We start from the raw sequence: 20,904 nt of genomic DNA on the forward strand, positions 1-20,904 counted from the left end.
TTTATAGTTTTTTGTTTAGCAGGATTTTCAAAATATTTACAAAAATTTCATCTTATTGTATTTTTATTGCAAACATCACCAATACTTTTCAAAGTTTGATATAATATCTGCTGTTTTAAAATTCGAAATCATGATTAAAACACAGAGTTCTGTTGTATCGTCTTGGCAACAAGGGGTTGTGGATTCAACAGAGTGGATTTTACCACAAGTTGGAAATAATTCAAGATCTTTGACCTTCCATACATTTGGTGATGATCATTCTGACAAAGCGATAAAATATTCAAAGAACGTTGAAGTGGAAAAATTGCCATTTGTTGTGAATCTGGAAAACCCTACAAAAACAAAAGTGTCTGTTGAAAATTCTGGAAGATTGTATGAGCGAGTGCTGAAATACCCAAGTAATAATGCGGTTGTTTATAAAACACCAGTTAAGAATTTAGATAAAAAATCAACAAGTTCCGAATCAAATGAACAACTTACAGCGTCAAAGCAAAAACTAGAATTTAAGACAAAACCATTAATAGAGGAGGAAAATGGAATGTGCAATATTGTTGATGGTGAACTAAGTCAGGAAACTGAATCACATCAGTTAAAAAATGATGAGGATCCTAGGAAGTTACTTGTGAATTACTTGTAAGTATGAGGCCCCTAGAAACATGTATAATATTGTATTGTATTGTACCAAGGCTCCTAGAAACATTTAAAATACTGTATTTATACACAGGGACCTAGAAACATATGAAATATTGTATATATACACAGGGACCTAGAAACACATAAAATATACACAGGGACCTAGAGACACATACAATATTGTATATATACACAGGGACCTAGAGACACATACAATATTGTATATATACACAGGGACCTAGAGACACATAAAATATTGTATATATACACAGGGACCTAGAAACACATAAAATATTGTATATATACACAGGGACCTAGAGACACATAAAATATCGTATTTATACACAGGGACCTAGAGACACATAAAATATTGTATATATATAGCCACAGGGACACTAGTATATATACACAGACACATAAAATATTGTATATATACACAGGGACCTAGAGACACATAAAATATTGTATATATACACAGGGACCTAGAGACACATAAAATATTGTATATATACACAGGGACCTAGAAACAGATGAAATATTGTATATATACACAGGGACCTAGAGACACATAAAATATTGTATATATACACAGGGACCTAGAAACATATAAAATATTGTATATATACACAGGGACCTAGAAACACATAAAATATTGTATATAGCCACAGGGACCTAGAAACACATAAAATGTTGTGTATATATACACAGGGACCTAGAAACACATAAAATATTGTATATATACACAGGGACTTAGAGACACATAAAACATTGTATATATACACAGGGACCTAGAGACACATAAAATATTGTATATATACACAGGGACCTAGAAACACATAAAATGTTGTAGATAGCCACAGGGACCTAGAAACATATAAAATATTGTATATATACACAGGGACCTAGAGACACATAAAATATTGTATATATACACAGGGACCTAGAAACACATAAAATGTTGTAGATAGCCACAGGGACCTAGAGACACATAAAATATTGTATATATACACAGGGACCTAGAAACATATGAAATATTGTGTATATATACACAGGGACCATAAAATAGTATATATACACAGACACATAATTGTATATATTGTATATATACACAGGGACCTAGAGACACATAAAATATTGTATATAGCCACAGGGACCTAGAAACATATAAAATATTGTATATATACACAGGGACCTAGAAACATATAAAATATTGTATATATACACAGGGACCTAGAGACACATAAAATATTGTATATATACACAGGGACCTAGAGACACATAAAATATTGTATATATACACAGGGACCTAGAGACACATAAAATATTGTATATATACACAGGGACCTAGAGACACATAAAATATTGTATATATACACAGGGACCTAGAGACACATAAAATATTGTATATATACACAGGGACCTAGAGACACATAAAATATTGTATATATACACAGGGACCTAGAGACACATAAAATGTTGTATATATACACAGGGACCTAATAAAATATTGCACATAAAATATTGTATATATACACAGGGACCTAGAACCACATACAATATTGTAGATATACACAGGGACCTAGAGACACATAAAATATTGTATATATACACAGGGACCTAGAAACACATAAAATATTGTATATATACACAGGGACCTAGAAACACATAAAATATTGTATATATACACAGGGACCTAGAGACACATAAAATGTTGTATATATACACAGGGACCTAGAAACAGATAAAATATTGTATATATACGCAGGGACCTAGAGACACATAAAATATTGTATATATACACAGGGACCTAGAGACACATAAAATATTGTATATATACACAGGGACCTAGAGACACATAAAATATTGTATATATACACAGGGACCTAGAGACACATAAAATATTGTATATATACACAGGGACCTAGAAACACATAAAATATTGTATATATACACAGGGACCTAGAGACACATAAAATATTGTATATATACACAGGGACCTAGAGACACATAAAATATTGTATATATACACAGGGACCTAGAAACACATAAAATGTTTATATAGCCACAGGGACCTATATATATTGTATATATACACAGGGACCTAGAGACACATAAAATATTGTATATATATATATACACAGGGACCTAGAGACACATAAAATATTGTATATATACACAGGGACCTAGAGACACATAAAATATTGTATATATACACAGGGACCTAGAAACATATAAAATATTGTATATATACACAGGGACCTAGAAACACATATAATGTTGTGTATATATACACAGGGACCTAGAAACACATAAAATATTGTATATATACACAGGGACCTAGAGACACATAAAATATTGTATATATACACAGGGACCTAGAAACATATAAAATATTGTATATAGCCACAGGGACCTAGAGACACATAAAATATTGTATATATACACAGGGACCTAGAAACACATAAAATATTGTATATATACACAGGGACCTAGAGACACATACAATATTGTATATAGCCACAGGGACCTAGAGACACATACAATATTGTATATATACACAGGGACCTAGAAACACATAAAATATTGTATATATACACAGGGACCTAGAGACATATAAAATATTGTATATATACACAGGGACCTAGAAACACATAAAATATTGTATATATACACAGGGACCTAGAAACATATACAATATTGTATATATACACAGGGACCTAGAAACACATACAATATTGTAGATATACATATGCTCCTAGATATCACAGGCTCTGAGACATACACAAGCTATTAGATAGGCACAGTCTCCTAGATATTAAAGTCTCCTAAATGTCACAGGTGCCTAGATGATATATCACAGGACCCTTCTTACCCCCCTTATATGTACACAAGCTCCTAGTTATACACCACAGGCTCCTAACAGGACTGGCTCCCAGACATCACAGGCTCTCTGACATCACAGTCTCCTCAAGATAATCACAGGCTTAACAATTTTAATTACAATTTTCTCAAAAATGATACAACCAAAATTCCAGAGCCTTGCCTCACTTTATTGGGATTTAAAAAAAACAAATCTGCAGGGAGCCATGAGTACACCTTTCACTAAAGCCAATAATGCTTGAAAAAATTATTCTCTGTTGCCGGTGGTGCACTTGTGTTGCTTGTACATCTACATTCTCTCTCTCTTCTCATTGACTGACAGGGAGAGAAGGGTTGTTTCCATGTCCTTTCCTTCCAGTCATTTTCCATCCCAATTAGAAATAATTCTAGTGATACTGTTTCCTCAGGGATTTTTCTGATGGTTGATAAAATGGTCAACTACACATTCTTCCATGAGAATACTTTGGAAGAGTTCAATATATCTTAGGTTTCTAATGTCCAGACTTCAACTGTTCAGGTAAAGACGATGTCACACAGATTTGATTTGCTTTGGAATAGGGCATAAAACGTCTCTCAGTTTTAGGACTGAATCCAAATAGTAACAGTGCATTTATTTGTAACGTACTCAAGAATGACTTAAATCTTAATACTGTGATTACATCTTTTTTTTTGTTTTTTTTAAACTTTATTTATTTTACAACAATTGCGAAACAAGTTATGTCAACTTATACTAATCACTCTTGTTGGCCCGGATGTAAGCGCGCGAGGGTCTTATTGTGGGAGGAAACCGGAGTACCCGGGGAAAACCCACGTGGTCGGGCAGGTGACCCCTTACCTTTTCACGTCCGTTCCGGGAATCGAACCCCGGTCGGCTAGGTGAAAGGCGAGCGCGTTAACACTGCGCCACCCGACCATCTGTTTTCTGTATTCACTTTACTTTGGGGCTGGTGATATGGGCCTACTTAATTGTTGGCCCATATATGATCATGAATCATTACAGAATCTATAGAAAAATTAAAATAGTATTTTAGACATTTAAGTGGTTACATTAATTTTATGTAATAAAACTGATGAACATTTTCCAATTTGTGTTCCAGATCGACCCCTACTGCTACGAGGGTATCTTTCCAGAATGGATCAGGATCTCCAGCTCGTATGCACCGTCCTAAAACAGCGGCTTCCATTTTGTCTGTGTCACCTCGTTCTGAGTAAGTCCAGGTTTTGTGATTTTAAGGAAACTTATATAAGATTACTAAAAATGGTTTTAAATATCTCTTTATTAAAATTGGCCTTTAATCTGACATATTATGTCAATAAAAATACATTTCAGTCATGACATTTCTTACTGTAATCAATTTCTAGTTCTGAATATAATATAAAAGTTCTATGATTTTAATCAGCCACAATTGCTCAGTGGGTTAGAGCGTGACCTATGTATCCTCAGTAGAAATTCCAATATGTGTGGTTTGACACTCCCTACATGGCATTTTGTGTTTCTTGGGAAGCTGAGAAATATACCATTCTGTGCTGATGAGGCAATGTGTCCTTGGGCATGACACTTTGCTCTTATTGCTTTGAAGGGCTTGTGGCACGCCTTCCGTATGTTGTTCATTGAGGTAGTCACCAGGTTCTACAAGATCTCACTTTAAAATGACGATGGCTGTTCAGTTAGGATGACTAACCCAACAAACATTGCCTTGATATAAACGTTTTGTGTCATTTTCTCTCACAGTAAGTTATATTACATTTCAACCCAAGGATTTAGTCATTAGCATTTCATGATCTTGAGACAGGTTTTGCATGCAGTCCTGTTATACTCTCAAGTTGCAGAGTTGCATGGGATTACAAATTTCTAAAAGGATGGGTCAAGTCATTGTCTGGAATGCAGGTTTCTTGGATTAAATAGAATTAGGTTTACTTAAGACTGTGATGTTAGACTTCTGATGTCAAAACTGTGAACTAAGGAACGGTACAAACACACCCATGAAATAATATAGATCTGTCTGTAATACATTACAATGTCTATGTTATGTTAAGGTATGTACTTAGGGTACCTATCTAAACCTTTATACCTACTTTGATATACCATTGTATACGTTTATATAGGTTACCCAAATATTGTCACAGCTGAAAATACAACTAAAATCTCTAGAGCCAAACAATTAATTTAAGTATCATACAGCTGTATCGTCCTTCTAGGACTCGTCAGTGATGTTACATCATACAGCTGTATCGTCCTTCTAGGACTCGTCAGTGATGCTACATCATACAGCTGTATCGTCCTTCTAGGACTCGTCAGTGATGCTACATCATACAGCTGTATTGTCCTTCTAGGACTCGTCAGTGATGCTACATCATACAGCTGTATCGTCCTTCTAGGACTCGTCAGTGATGCTACATCATACAGCTGTATCGTCCTTCTAGGACTCGTCAGTGATGCTACATCATACAGCTGTATCGTCCTTCTAGGACTCGTCAGTGATGTTACATCATACAGCTGTATCGTCCTTCTAGGACTCGTCAGTGATGCTACATCATACAGCTGTATTGTCCTTCTAGGACTCGTCAGTGATGTTACATCATACAGCTGTATCGTCCTTCTAGGACTCGTCAGTGATGCTACATCATACAGCTGTATTGTCCTTCTAGGTTACATCATACAGCTGTATTGTCCTTCTAGGACTCGTCAGTAATGCTACATCATACAGCTGTATTGTCCTTCTAGGACTCGTCAGTGATGCTACATCATACAGCTGTATCGTCCTTCTAGGACTCGTCAGTGATGTTACATCATACAGCTGTATCGTCCTTCTAGGACTCGTCAGTGATGCTACATCATACAGCTGTATCGTCCTTCTAGGACTCGTCAGTGATGCTACATCATACAGCTGTTTCGTCCTTCTAGGACTCGTCAGTGATGTTACATCATACAGCTGTATCGTCCTTCTAGGACTCGTCAGTAATGCTACATCATACAGCTGTTTTGTCCTTCTAGGACTCGTCAGTGATGTTACATCATACAGCTGTATCGTCCTTCTAGGACTCGTCAGTGATGCTACATCATACAGCTGTTTTGTCCCTCTAGGACATGTCAGTGATGCTACATCATACAGCTGTTTGTCCTTCTAGGACTCATCAGTGATGCTACATCTTACAGCTGTTTGTCCTTCAAGGACTTGTCAGTGATGCTACATCATACAGCTATTTCGTCCTTCTAGGACTCGTCAGTGATGCTACATCATACAGCTGTTTGTCCTTCTAGGACTTGTCTGTGATGCTACATCATACAGCTGTTTGTCCTTCTAGGACTCGTCAGTGATGCTATATCATTCATAGGACATGTCTGTATTGTCCTTCTAGGACGTCAGTAATGTTAAATCATGCAGCTGTTTCCTCTAGGACTCGTCAGTGATGCTACATCATACAGCTGTTTTGTCCTTCAAGGACTTGTCAGTGATGTTAAGGGCTTAAATTTTGAAGTCTAGGAGGCAACAGAGGAAAAGAAAGTGATCAAAAGAAACATCAAAATCTAGACACAATTTTCATATATCAGTTAATTTTAGAACAACGTCAAGTACATGTATATATTCTGAACCTAGCCACTATTCAAATGAATTAAAACATACTATATGCTGTTCCTTCTTGATAACAACTTTACTTTCTCTTACATGCTCTTGTATTGGTGTTGATAATTCTATTTCCTATAAATGTAATAGAAATAAAAAAGGTGTAAGGATTGTACCTACTGGTAGGGTGTAAGAATGATACCTGCTGGTAGAGTGTTAGAATTATACCTGTTGGTAGGGTGTAAGTATTATACCTACTGGTTGGGTTTAAGAATTATACCTACTGGTAGAGTGTAAGGATTGTACCTACTGGCAGGGTGTAAGAATTGTATCTACTGGTAGGATGTCAGAATTGTACCTGCTGGTCGGGTGTAAGAATTATACCTACTGGTAGAGTGTAAGGATTGTACCTACTGGTAGGATGTAAGAATTGTACCTGCAGGTAGGGTGAAAGAATTATACCTACTGGTAGGGTGTAAGAATTGTACCTACTGGTAGGGTGTAAGAATTGTACCTACTGGTAGAGTGTAAGAATTGTACCTACTGGTAGGGTGTAAGAATTATACCTACTGGTAGGGTGTAAGGATTGTACCTACTGGTAGGATGTAAGAATTGTACCTGCAGGTAGGGTGAAAGAATTATACCTACTGGCAGGGTGTAAGAATTGTACCTGCAGGTAGGGTGAAAGAATTATACCTACTGGTAGGGTGTAAGAATTGTACCTACTGGTAGGGTGTAAGAAATGTACCTGCCAGTAGGGTGTAAGAAATGTACCTGCCAGTAGGGTGTAAGAATTATAACTGCTGGTAGGGTGTAAAAATTGTACCTGCTGGTAAGATGTAAGAAGTACCTAATAAGAAATGTACCTGCTGAAATGTACCTGCCAGTAGGGTGTAAGAATTATAACTGCTGGTAGGGTGTAAAAATTATACCTACTGGTAGGGTGTAAGAAATGTACCTGCTGGCAGGGTATGAGAATTTTACCTACTGGTAGAGTGTGAGAATTTTACCTACTGGTAGGGTTAAAGAATTATACCTACTGGTCAGGATAACATAACCTAGTGGATTGTCCTGCTGGTGGCCATCAACAATATTTTCAGTTCCGCCTGATCACAAGGAGGTTCCATGAACAAATCACAGTTTCTTTATAACATACAATTACAACACACTCACCTCACATACATGGGAAGGCCTTCCTTAAATGACCCTGGCTGTTGATTGGACCTTGAGTATTATATACCTTAACCATTCCAATCATAATATAACATGTTAAAAAGTTCAAACACAAAAATTCTGAATGGATATCTGATGAAATTAATCAAATTAAAATCTATGTATTTTGAGAAGAATTGTTTGATTTAAGTCTCAATACTGAACAGATGTTTTCTTAATCAAAATTTTCAATTGCACAAATATCAGTTACATAAGTTTCAAATTATTGTCATGGAAATTAAGTTATTTGATAAATTTTTTATAGTTTTGCTGTCACAAATGAAATACTGATTTTTTCAAAATATACACACCACAGAAACTGTGATATATGTTATGTTGGCTTTGATAAAGAAACAGATGTTTGATATCTATTTCAAGGTGTGACCGAGTTTTCCAGGTAGAACATGAGCCAACACGGAGACACAATTTGGAGACACACATACCACACAAACGATCAGCGAAGGCCCCACCATGGATGAAAAATGTTGAGGTAAAAAGTGTTTTATTTCGTCATTAACATTCTATATGATCTTTTTGGATAGTATTGTACTAACTGATATGAAAAAAAAATGATTAAATTTTCTGTGGTCTCTTTTGAAGCATTATTACTAACATGATAAATATCATATTGTCAAAATTGAGGACACCTGATAAAGATTTTATAAAAGGGGCACAACTCTACGAGAATTCTGAATCGTTATATAATTATAAAATTATTTGCTCAAGTTAAATCTCCATATAATGGTTTATGTGCAGAATCTAACTTCCAAAATAAGAAGGAAGAAGGAAATGTCAGTTTGGTCATTATATGATGAAACATATTTTACTTAAAATTTTAACCATAATTTAAGTGTGGGTGACCCAGTATGCTATTGGGTAAAACAAGGATGATTCCCAAACATGTGATAGCTAAAATATTATCACAATCATAATGCATGAGTTTAAACTAGTCAGTTAATCTAAATATTGTCCATTTTTTCAAGCCCCCAATGGTACCCTGTGTGGTTGCCCCCGGATACCTACTGTCTCGAAGTAAAAGTAAATTTGCAGTCACAATCAAAGATGAATTTTTCGATCCGGTTGTGGATGAATCACAGTGAGTATAAACAGTTTTATCAAAAATATGATTCCTTAATAATTCTCCTTCAATTATTTCAAGAGCTTTCTTAAATGATTAAGCAAAATATCCCAGAATGTATTCTTATCAGCATTGTCCTATGAAATAACTATGGGAGTTGTTGATAATATGTCAACTCAATTCCTATTCTGCAGGTTAATCTTTCTTCGGTACATTATCTGTCATATAATCAATATAGATATAAACAATTATTTTATTTTAAATTAGAATGAAATTTTATTATTTTAATTATTTTTAGTAATTAGGATGAAATCAATCGATCCGCTTCTTTAGAGGAGAAATGTCCAGATGTTGTACTGTGTGATTATCTAGAAATAGATAAAGTTCAATTTGGTGTTCTTTTGGTGAAGAGTTCTTCTTCTTTTCAAATATTCAGCTTGCATTGAGAATTTGATACTTTTGTAGATTATTTTTCATAAAGTCTGTTTGATTGTTAATTTAGTTAACTTTTGTTTTTCTTTTTAAAATATTGTAATTTTACCAACAGTGACTGTGTAAAATGTGTTGGGAGATCTGATTAAATGACGCATTTCAGCAAAAGAGAAAAAATCCTTGATTTTTGGGTGACACTTGATTATGATGATTAATTAACTGTCCATTATATTTTATGGTATATATGTAGTTAATTTACCATATAGGCACACTGTATACAAATTAATACTTGGTAGATATTTTATAAACGCAATTTCCTTGGTTCGTAAATTGATATCAATTGTTGATTGATTTGTTTATAGGAAGAAACAAGCAAGTAATGAAAGGTGAGTGTGACCAATGAACTGACGAGATAAACATACCATATATATATATATCCAGCAATAACCCATGCCTGATAATAAGCCCGCCCCTACATATTGCTGTTATGTAGAATTTCAACTAATTCTAAGTCATAGTCCTATAATAAATCCTTCCCCTGAAGTTAAGTAAGAATCTGTTTGGCCCCAACTAGGATTATTGTAGGATAACTTTTTTCAATTCAGTCATGATGACTGTTTAAAGTATATTCTTCTTGATGTTTTGTAAGACTTAACCAAGTTTTTAATCATCTTAATTTCAGAGTATCCATTTCATACTTTCTGTTTCAATTGATAAAATGAAATCAACATGATATGATTTTCTTTGTCCATTATACATGTTTCTGTTCAGTGTATACTTGTAAGTCAAATCAATCTTCATTACTACTAATAGGTTATGAAGGAACTGACTTTAACATGTGCAAGATCTTTTTATTAAACTTTGATAACATGGCTTCTGATAATGAATTCAAAATCCATTTTTTCAAAATTGTTAATATACGACATTTTTTTGTGGCTTTAGGGATTCCCTTGTAAGTCAACTACAGCAGCAGATATCAGACCTTAGTCTGTTCTTAGAGGAGGAGAGACTAAACCATCGACAGACTAAACAGAAGGTAAGGAGGACTACTTTGTATACTAATGTCACAGAGACTAAACAGAAGGTAAGGAAAGACAACTCTGTATACTCATTATACACAGACTAAATAGAGAGTAAGGAAAAACAACTCTGTATACCCGTTATACACAGATCATAAAGAGGGTAAGGAAGACGATTTTGTATATGCATGACCAACAGACAGGCTAAACAGAGGGTTAAGAAATATATATTGGTATGTTCATGACAAACAGACAGACTAAACAGAGGGTAAGGAAACACAACTCTATATACCCATAATACACAGACAGACTATACAAAAGGTAAGGGAGACAACTCTATATACCCATGATACACAGACAGACTAAACAGAGGGATAAGGGAGACAACTCTATATACCCATGATACACAGACAGACTATACAAAAGGTAAGGGAGACAACTCTATATACCCATAATACACAGACAGACTATACAAAAGGTAAGGGAGACAACTCTATATACCCATGATACACAGACAGACTAAACAGACGGATAAGGGAGACAACTCTATATACCCATGATACACAGACAGACTATACAAAAGGTAAGGGAGACAACTCTATATACCCATGATACACAGACAGACTAAACAGAGGGTAAGGGAGAAAACTATATAGACCCATGATACACAGACAGACTAAACAGAAGGTAAGGGAGATAACTCTATATACCCATGATACACAGACAGACTTAACAGAGGGTAAGGGAGACAACTCTATATACCTATGATACACAGACAGACTAAACAGAAGGTAAGGGAAACAACTCTATACACCTATGATACACAGACAGACTAAACAGAGGGTAAGGGAGACAACTATATATACCAATCATTTGCTTGTTATTAATGTTCATATTAAACCCATTATTTCATTTTTCATTCAGGCAGAAGATTTTCTCAAGGACAAGATAGAAGAATTAAACAATCAACACAAGGAGAATATGAGGTAAACTTTAAAAACAGGTTTTGGTTTTCACTGCATTCTTTTAATAATTTAAATAAGGCATTTTTTTCATAACTTTATATTACATGTATTATTTCTAAAGGGATTGCAAGTAACTTTTAATGAATTTTCATGCTTGGAATTACAAAAAATTCAACTTTTTTAAAAAGAAAAATATATGTTTGTTTTTGTTATTTATGATGTGATTGGTCAACATCAATGTTACTATGTTCAGTGAAATTAAAATAAAATACAATGATATATACGGAATTGAAATTGGGATTGATATTACATACTAATTTTGTATTCATTTATTACATATGCTCATATCAAAAATGTGTAGTGTTATCCTTCCCAAGAAATACAGCCTTATTGTCTTTGCAATACAGCTATATTTTGGTTCCTCTAATATCAGATGAATGTGGAAATTGATTAATATTGAAAAATGGATGTACATCAATTACACATAGTTATGGATTATCTGTTTTACAGAGAGTTACAGGAGGACAACCAAGAGGAAATGGAAAAACTCACAAACTCACTGAGTATGGAACACAATCAGTATAAAATTACAACAGAAGCTCAGATCAGTAAGTAATCAGTATGAACACAGCAGAGATAAATAATGTAGATCACAGCAGAGATAAATAGTGTAGATCACAGCAGAAGCTCAGATCAGTAAGTAATCAGTATGAACACAGCAGAGATAAATAATGTAGATCACAGCAGAGATAAGTAGTGTAGATCACAGCAGAGATAAGTAGTGTAGATCACAGCAGAGATAAGTAGTGTAGATCACAGCAGAGATAAATAATGTAGATCACAGCAGAGATAAATAGTGTAGATTACAGCAGAGATAAATAGTGTAGATCACAGCAGAGATAAATAAGGTAGATCACAGCAGAGATAAATAGTGTAAATTACAGCAGAGATAAATAGTGTAGATTACAGCAGAGATAAATAATGTAGATCACAGCAGAGATAAATAATGTAGAACACAGCAGAGATAAATAGTGTAGATTACAGCAGAGATAAATAGTGTAGATTACAACAGAAGCTCAGATCAGTAAGTAATCAGTATGATCACAGCAGAGATAAATAGTGTAGATCACAACAGAGATAAATAGTGTAGATCACAGCAGAGATAAATAGTGTAGATCACAGCAGAGATAAATAGTGTAGATCACAGCAGAGATAAATAGTGTAGATCACAGCAGAGATAAATAGTGTAGATTACAGCAGAGATAAATAATGTAGAACACAGCAGAGATAAATAATGTAGAACACAGCAGAGATAAATAGTGTAGATTACAGCAGAGATAAATAATGTAGAACACAGCAGAGATAAATAGTGTAGATTACAGCAGAGATAAATAATGTAGAACACAGCAGAGATAAATAATGTAGAACACAGCAGAGATAAATAGTGTAGATCACAGCAGAGATAAATAGTGTAGATTACAACAGAAGCTCAGATCAGTAAGTAATCAGTATGATCACAGCAGAGATAAATAATGTAGAACACAGCAGAGATAAATAGTGTAGATTACAGCAGAGATAAATAATGTAGAACACAGCAGAGATAAATAGTGTAGATTACAGCAGAGATAAATAATGTAGAACACAGCAGAGATAAATAATGTAGAACACAGCAGAGATAAATAGTGTAGATTACAGCAGAGATAAATAGTGTAGATTACAACAGAAGCTCAGATCAGTAAGTAATCAGTATGATCACAGCAGAGATAAATAGTGTAGATCACAGCAGAGATAAATAGTGTAGATCACAGCAGAGATAAGTAGTGTAGATTACAACAGAAGCTCAGATCAGTAAGAAATCAGTATGAACACAGCAGAGATAAATAATGTAGATCACAGCAGAGATAAGTAGTGTAGATCACAGCAGAGATAAGTAGTGTAGATCACAGCAGAAGCTCAGATCAATAAGTAATCAGTATGAATACAGCAGAGATAAATAGTGTAGATCACAGCAGAGATAAGTAGTGTAGATCACAGCAGAGATAAATAGTGTAGATTACAACAGAAGCTCAGATCAATAAGTAATCAGTATGAATACAGCAGAGATAAATAGTGTAGATCACAGCAGAGATAAGTAGTGTAGATTACAACAGAAGCTCAGATCAGTAAGTAATCAGTATGAATACAGCAGAGATAAATAGTGTAGATCACAGCAGAGATAAGTAGTGTAGATCACAGCAGAGATAAATAGTGTAGATTACAACAGAAGCTCAGATCAGTAAGTAATCAGTATGATCACAGCAGAGATAAATAGTGTAGATCACAGCAGAGATAAATAGTGTAGATCACAGCAGAGATAAATAATGTAGATCACAGCAGAGATAAATAGTGTAGATTACAGCAGAGATAAGTAGTGTAGATTACAACAGAAGCTCAGATCAGTAAGTAATCAGTATGAATACAGCAGAGATAAATAGTGTAGATCACAGCAGAGATAAGTAGTGTAGATCACAGCAGAGATAAATAGTGTAGATTACAACAGAAGCTCAGATCAGTAAGTAATCAGTATGATCACAGCAGAGATAAATAGTGTAGATCACAGCAGAGATAAATAGTGTAGATCACAGCAGAGATAAATAATGTAGATCACAGCAGAGATAAATAGTGTAGATTACAGCAGAGATAAATAGTGTAGATTACAACAGAAGCTCAGATCAGTAAGTAATCAGTATGATCACAGCAGAGATAAGTAGTGTAGATCACAGCAGAGATAAATAGTGTAGATTACAGCAGAGATAAATAATGTAGATTACAACAGAAGCTCAGATCAGTAAGTAATCAGTATGATCACAGCAGAGATAAGTAGTGTAGATCACAGCAGAGATAAGTAGTGTAGATCACAACAGAGATAAATAGTGTAGATCACAGCAGAGATAAGTAGTGTAGATCACAGCAGAGATAAGTAGTGTAGATCACAACAGAGATAAATAGTGTAGATCACAGCAGAGATAAATAGTGTAGATTACAGCAGAGATAAATAATGTAGATCACAGCAGAGATAAATAGTGTAGATTATAGCAGAGATAAATAATGTAGATTACAACAGAAGCTCAGATCAGTAAGTAATCAGTATGAACTATCTTTATTTCCTCTCCAAACAAATTATTAGAAGAATTACAAAGTGTACATACCCCTAATACAATGATAATTTAGATATAGTCAGACACTACTGGAATGTAAAGTTTCTGTCACTCTATTTACACAGCCAAGATGAAGAAAGAAATCGAGTTTCTACAAGGTGCATTTGAATCATACAAGAGCTCACTTCACGAGGAAATGAATGAGAAGTGGAATAAGAGAGAGCATGACCTCAGCGTGGAACTGGAGGAGCAAAAAATGAACTCCCTGCATGAATTCAGTAAGAATCATCCAACTTATCCATAAAAATTTGCTCTTTGTGAGGAATAGTAAAATGATTAGCCATTTTATTGGTAATGGGAAAAAACGGATGAGCAAGAACTTAATTCACAGTGTTGTTCTTAACAGAATTAAGTTGTGATATCATTAAAAATGAAGTACATGAATTTTCTTCTTGTCTGGGAGTTTTTAAGAAAAAAATTTTGGTTGACATGATTTGTTTTGAACTTGATACTATCATTACCTTTTTTTCGTTATGTTTTTGCATACTTATACATGAATACATTACATGCATTTATTTAATTTGCATAAGTTAAAATTTTTTATGTCAGTAATTGCAAAAATAAAACCTTATAAGAATTGTCTCATAAAATTTCATACAGGATGAAAACTCATTTAAAGCTCTATATTATGATCAGAAAAAAATAAATTTTGTTACAGAGGCAAAGATGATGCAGGAAAAAAATTCGGAGAGGATTTCATCAGGGAAGGAGCATGCTCGGGCATTGGACAATCTACGCAAAGAACACAAGAAAGAGTTAGACGTATGTAGACTTGTAATAGAATGGCCCACTGTACAGTTTGATGCTAGATTTTCATTGAGTTATCGCCCTTGAATTTCATCATCTAAATTATTAATCTGTGACCCAAAATTGTTGTTGATAATCAGTCAAAGCGAGAACTAAATGTTTTATAAAATATTTTTCTCATGGATTCTACATATTCATTATACAAGGCGATCTTGAAATCATGAGAGAATTATTATGAACAGAAAGTTTTGGAAATTTCTGCTGAATTCAATAAGTTGTAAAATCCTCTCCTAACTACCTTTTAAGCAAAACAAATTTTTGAAGAGCTTGTTTCTTTTTCATTTGTCTTTCATAATCAAGCAGTACACATTATGTTAAATTGTTTTTTATCTCTACAGTCAGTTATCAGGCGGTTTTCTAATGTGGCAGCTGACTTAGAGCGATTGAAGTTAACTACAGCAGAACTCAAGGTGAGAGCATGTTAACATTGAAAACTGATAAAATATTGATGTATCAACCTGTTGATGAGACTTGAGAGTGATGATGTTGATTGACTTTATTATAAATAGATAAGAAATCTGAACAACGGATTCCATGTAAATGTAAACCACAGAAAGTCTGATATGGTGATCTAGGAGAGACAGCATCTGTTCATGTATCAATGACACCAGAAATGAAGGTCGAATTCATTAAATGTTAAAAGACCAATCAGACATACTAATGAAATGTTTCCTGAAATTTGAATTAAAACAATAAGAGATTTAAATTTAGTTGTGATTTATTAATATGACAGGTGTTTGATGTGTTCCACACAGTGTGATTTGATATTGTATCTTTTCATTTGTCAAATGCAATTAAGTTGAAGTTGTACTCAGTTTTCATTGCATATTTTCAATTCCTCTGCTATTAAAGGGAGATAACTATAGTGATCCTCATGTCTGTCACTCTTTTAAGTTTATGTCATCACTTTAGCAAACTTGATTTCTTTTGGTTTGCTTTAAGTTGACACATTGCTCAATAGTCTATTGCAGAGGTTATGGTTAAGATCTAGATTACAGATACTGTTTATAGAAAAATCATATAATTTGGATGTGAAATGGGTAAATATATCAACAACCCCTAGAACGGTGAATCAGTTGTTGGTTTCAGTCATCATTTAGTTGATCAGTAGTAATGATGTTTATATACTGAAATTCAATGAAAAAAAGTGCTTCCTTTGAAAATTATGTATTTAACTCATTTCTTAACTTTATTTTATGTTGTCTTCAGGAGGTCAAGGCAGAGATGGAGCAAGTGAAGACTGCCTATGACTCGACATGTCAACAGATGGCCAACACTACCCGGGAACTTGCTGACGCTGTAAGAGTCAACCTCTCTATGATCTTTGAATCACTGCAGGAGAAAGAATTTATTAGATTATTTTTCACTTATAAATGAAATTTTTTGGGTGTCATTAATAAAGGGATAAAATTATTATCTTTGAAACAAAAATGACATATTTATCTAGCATGAGCTCACGTTTGGTCTCATCATAATTGTCTTGCCCAGTAATGAGCCCACCATCTGACTTTCAGTTATATATCGTGTGTTGACCCCTTGGATGTGGGCTTATTACAAGATAATGATAAAGCATTTTGAAACTCAAATAATTTTGAATGGGCTTATTATCAGACCTGGCTTTATCACTATATAGATACTGTACTGATGGCACAAATAACACATGTTTTAGAAACAGAAATAGTTGGTATCATTATACATTAAATATCTACTTAGACAGTGATATATAACAAATTTATTTATACAAGATTGGAAAATGAAAACTGGTGTATTGTTTGAAACCTGTTTATTTGGTGACAGAGGGTCAAGCTGATGTCATATGAGGAACAGTTTGAGGACAAAGTGTCAGGCGTTGATGAGAAGTACAAGAAGAAAATACACGACCTAATGACACAGAATATAGAATTACGGTGCGTTGAAGATCAGTATTTTAATATGAGGATATGATGTTTAAGAATGTGACATTATGATAGATTTTTGTTATATTTTTACCATGATTAAAATATAGGAATTTATCAGTTCTATAAAACCTGTATGATCATTTCCACTGATGATATAACGTTTGTTATTTTGACCAACCTGAGTGGTGCCTTCTAGTCATTGCATTGATATTCACCATATTTCCTGTTTGGACACAATTGAATTGAAGGTTGAATAAGTTGGTTTTCCACCAATTATTTTCTGCATTTCTGGATTTCTATAATTTGATATATAAAAACAGTAGAATACGAGGTAAACTAGCCCATTCAAAGTGATGATATCTTGTTCCCAAGTGTAACATCAGATAGTGAACAATATATTTTTGAACATCGCTTTTATATCATATTGTTTGGTTTGACTCTCTTTTTCAAATTTTTTTTTTTAAAGATGTAATAAAAAAAATTTAATGGTTTCCTGTTGAATAGTATACATATTTCACTTGTACAACAAAACATATCAGATTTTCATGCATGCTTCACACTTGGGGAAAACTATATTAGATACTGTATAATACTCATGAAATACATGTGATACAGTGTATTCAATGGGAAGCCATTAAATATCATATGTATGTTATACATTTATACAAAATGTTTGTGATGACACTATTTTATGTACATAATGTAAATTCACTCTCAAATTCTATTTTCCAATCAATGAATTAGTTTTTAAAATCAGTTATCATTAATGCTTAAAAAAAAATAAACTTTGTTACTGAAATGCGAAGCACAATGGTCTTGTGTTACCAAGTCAGGCTATGATGGTAGTCAAAATCCAGTATAGTCACTGTGTTGTATCCTTGAACAAGAATTACTCAGCTTGTTTCAGTTGACTCGGATGACAAAATTGGAAAATGTCTTAACACTGTGAATGCACTCGTACTGAAAGTTCTAACTAAACTGACAGGCTGTTCTACATTCCTTGCTCAGTGAGGATTTTTATAAATGATACATATTTCACAAAATTGAATACCTTATATCAAAAGCATGTCTTGATTACATTGTCTTAAGTGATATCTTATTTTCTATCGCAGTCGACTGTATGTAGAAAAATGTGAAGAATTATACAACGAAAAGGTCATCGGTGAAGCGTCTCGGGCCAAAAGAGTGTCCTCTGCTAAGGAAGTGATGCATGTAAGAATAAATTTACACAACGCTACGATAAATAATTCATGTACTGTAAATGTAATACAACATGATCCAGTACAACCTCCCTGTGTAATCCTTATCTACACTGACCTTGATCTGGGTATTGGGGCACCTGTTCTGAAAATCAGTGTGGTTTTTCTCTTCTTCCTATATAGATACTTCGAAAAAAAACTTGTTTATTCCTGTCTCAAATTTCTTTTGTTGACTGACGATCTGAAGAGCTTACACAACAAGTGAAAACTTTGGTTAGAAGTTTATTTTCATTCAAATAAATCCACCAATGAGTATGTTTTGTTGTGTTGGCCAACTTCTGGTCAATACATGAGGATTAATTCTCCGCCATACCAAATTAGGGTATTACTATCATACCTTAAAATGAGTAGATTTTGCTAGTATTTAATAAGTTAACATTAGATGTGATAAATGTGTTGACAACTTCAGTATGACCATGGTTTATCATCTTAGCAAACCTCTGAAAACATAAAGATGGTTCAAACATTTATATATATATCTTCAAAGATGAAATGTGTAACTATATCTTTGTGTTACATGTTGATTGGTTTTTGTGTTTTCAGTCCATGATCAAATCTAAGCACAAAGCAAATGTCAGTCTAAGTCCTGCTGTTGAACCTTCATCAGAACAACTTCCTAACCAGCCCAAACCAGAGCGTCCTGGCAGTGCCCCCATAACAAGAGCCGAGACTGACAGTGCTCAGCAATTCGCTGGGAAATTTGAGGACATGTTGAGAGAAGAGGCTGATGAGGAAACTCTCATCAGTCCATCTGTGATTCTGCCAGGCGACAGTGAAGAGGTGGAAAGAATGAGAAACGAACTGATGAAGGACATCAGAGAGAAGGTGAAGGAAACAGAGGCAGAGGATGAAAAAGGAAAAGAGGAAGAGGAGAATGACGAGGAGGACGAAAAGGAGGATGAAGATGGAGGTGATGATTTCTAAATCAGTGATTCACTGGGACAGTGATTTCAATTTTATTTGATATGACACAAAACAAGATGTAGTTTTTATTATTATAGGAGGAGTGTAAAACCAAAAAAAAATTTCTTTAAGGAAAATTTTAAACATTGCAAAGTTAAGTTGTTGACAATGTTATGCTGAAAGAGAAACTGTCTCAAGACTATCATACTCTAGAGAAAAATTGTGCCAATTTTTAAGGTTCCATGGTCCATGTATAATCGTCTTATATTTTAGTCCTACAATGAGCCAAGGGAATCAACTCTTTACCTCTGACTCAAAGTCAGAGAGATTAGTTTATGACAAGAAAATCAAATAGTGTTAGCCATTAATTCAATTTAATTTCTTTGGGATTATTTCCTGGGGATTAGTCTAACTTTTGCTGCTTATTGCTTCGATATTTGTCAGTAGGGATTCTTATTTCCTTAAAACATTAAATTTGGTACATTGTACACAGGCAGTGAGTCACAAATTATGGAAAGATAAGTAAAAAGTATGTAAAAATATTGATATTTTAAAGATTTGTAGCGGTATTATCCATTTCATTTTAGTGTGTAGATCTACCTCATTGGAGTGATGTTTCCAGTTATTTTTAAACTTTTTTTCCAAATTGTTAATAATTCTTAAAATGTTGACACAAATTCTTTATTTATCATTATGTAATCATGACATACACACATTCTTCTGTCTAAGGCTTTCTACCTTGATTTTTAAAATTGATGTTTTTCTGTATAGCAACCATAATGATTTACAAAATTTCACAAAATTGATAACATGTCTTGTCTTAAAACACTACCTGAATTAGGTGATAAAGACTTAATTGTATTAAAAGAGAAAAGAAATATCAATTGTAGTATAATTGTACTGTATCTAATGCTATGTAGCAGCAGGGTGAATCCAGCCAATCAGCAAGTAGTTAGGAAATGAATCGACTATAACATGCTTTACTTGACACTGTGTCTTATTTTACAAAACGGTAGGGGAAACCAAGTGTTTTAGTTTGGTTGGAGTATTCAATC

At 34.0% G+C, this 20,904-nt stretch overlaps 1 protein-coding gene across 1 annotated transcript; it reads left to right on the forward strand.

Moving 5' to 3' along the window:
- Window positions 1-130: 130 nt before the first annotated feature.
- LOC132555852 (DNA ligase 1-like) lies at window positions 131-19,870 on the forward strand. The gene is made up of 15 exons (XM_060220212.1): window positions 131-633; window positions 4,611-4,721; window positions 8,670-8,781; window positions 9,275-9,387; window positions 10,164-10,187; window positions 10,744-10,837; window positions 11,745-11,806; window positions 12,296-12,393; window positions 15,048-15,200; window positions 15,641-15,744; window positions 16,128-16,199; window positions 16,999-17,088; window positions 17,587-17,696; window positions 18,800-18,899; window positions 19,490-19,870. Exons 1-15 carry the CDS (start codon window positions 131-133, stop codon window positions 19,868-19,870), a joined length of 2,127 nt encoding a protein of 708 aa, XP_060076195.1.
- The last annotated feature ends 1,034 nt before the right edge of the window (window positions 19,871-20,904 follow it).

The sequence above is a fragment of the Ylistrum balloti genome, unplaced genomic scaffold (genome assembly GCF_031769215.1).
Source record: "Ylistrum balloti isolate Yb309-2 unplaced genomic scaffold, AGI_CSIRO_Ybal_v1 Utg370520, whole genome shotgun sequence".
Taxonomy (NCBI): Eukaryota; Metazoa; Mollusca; class Bivalvia; order Pectinida; family Pectinidae; genus Ylistrum; species Ylistrum balloti.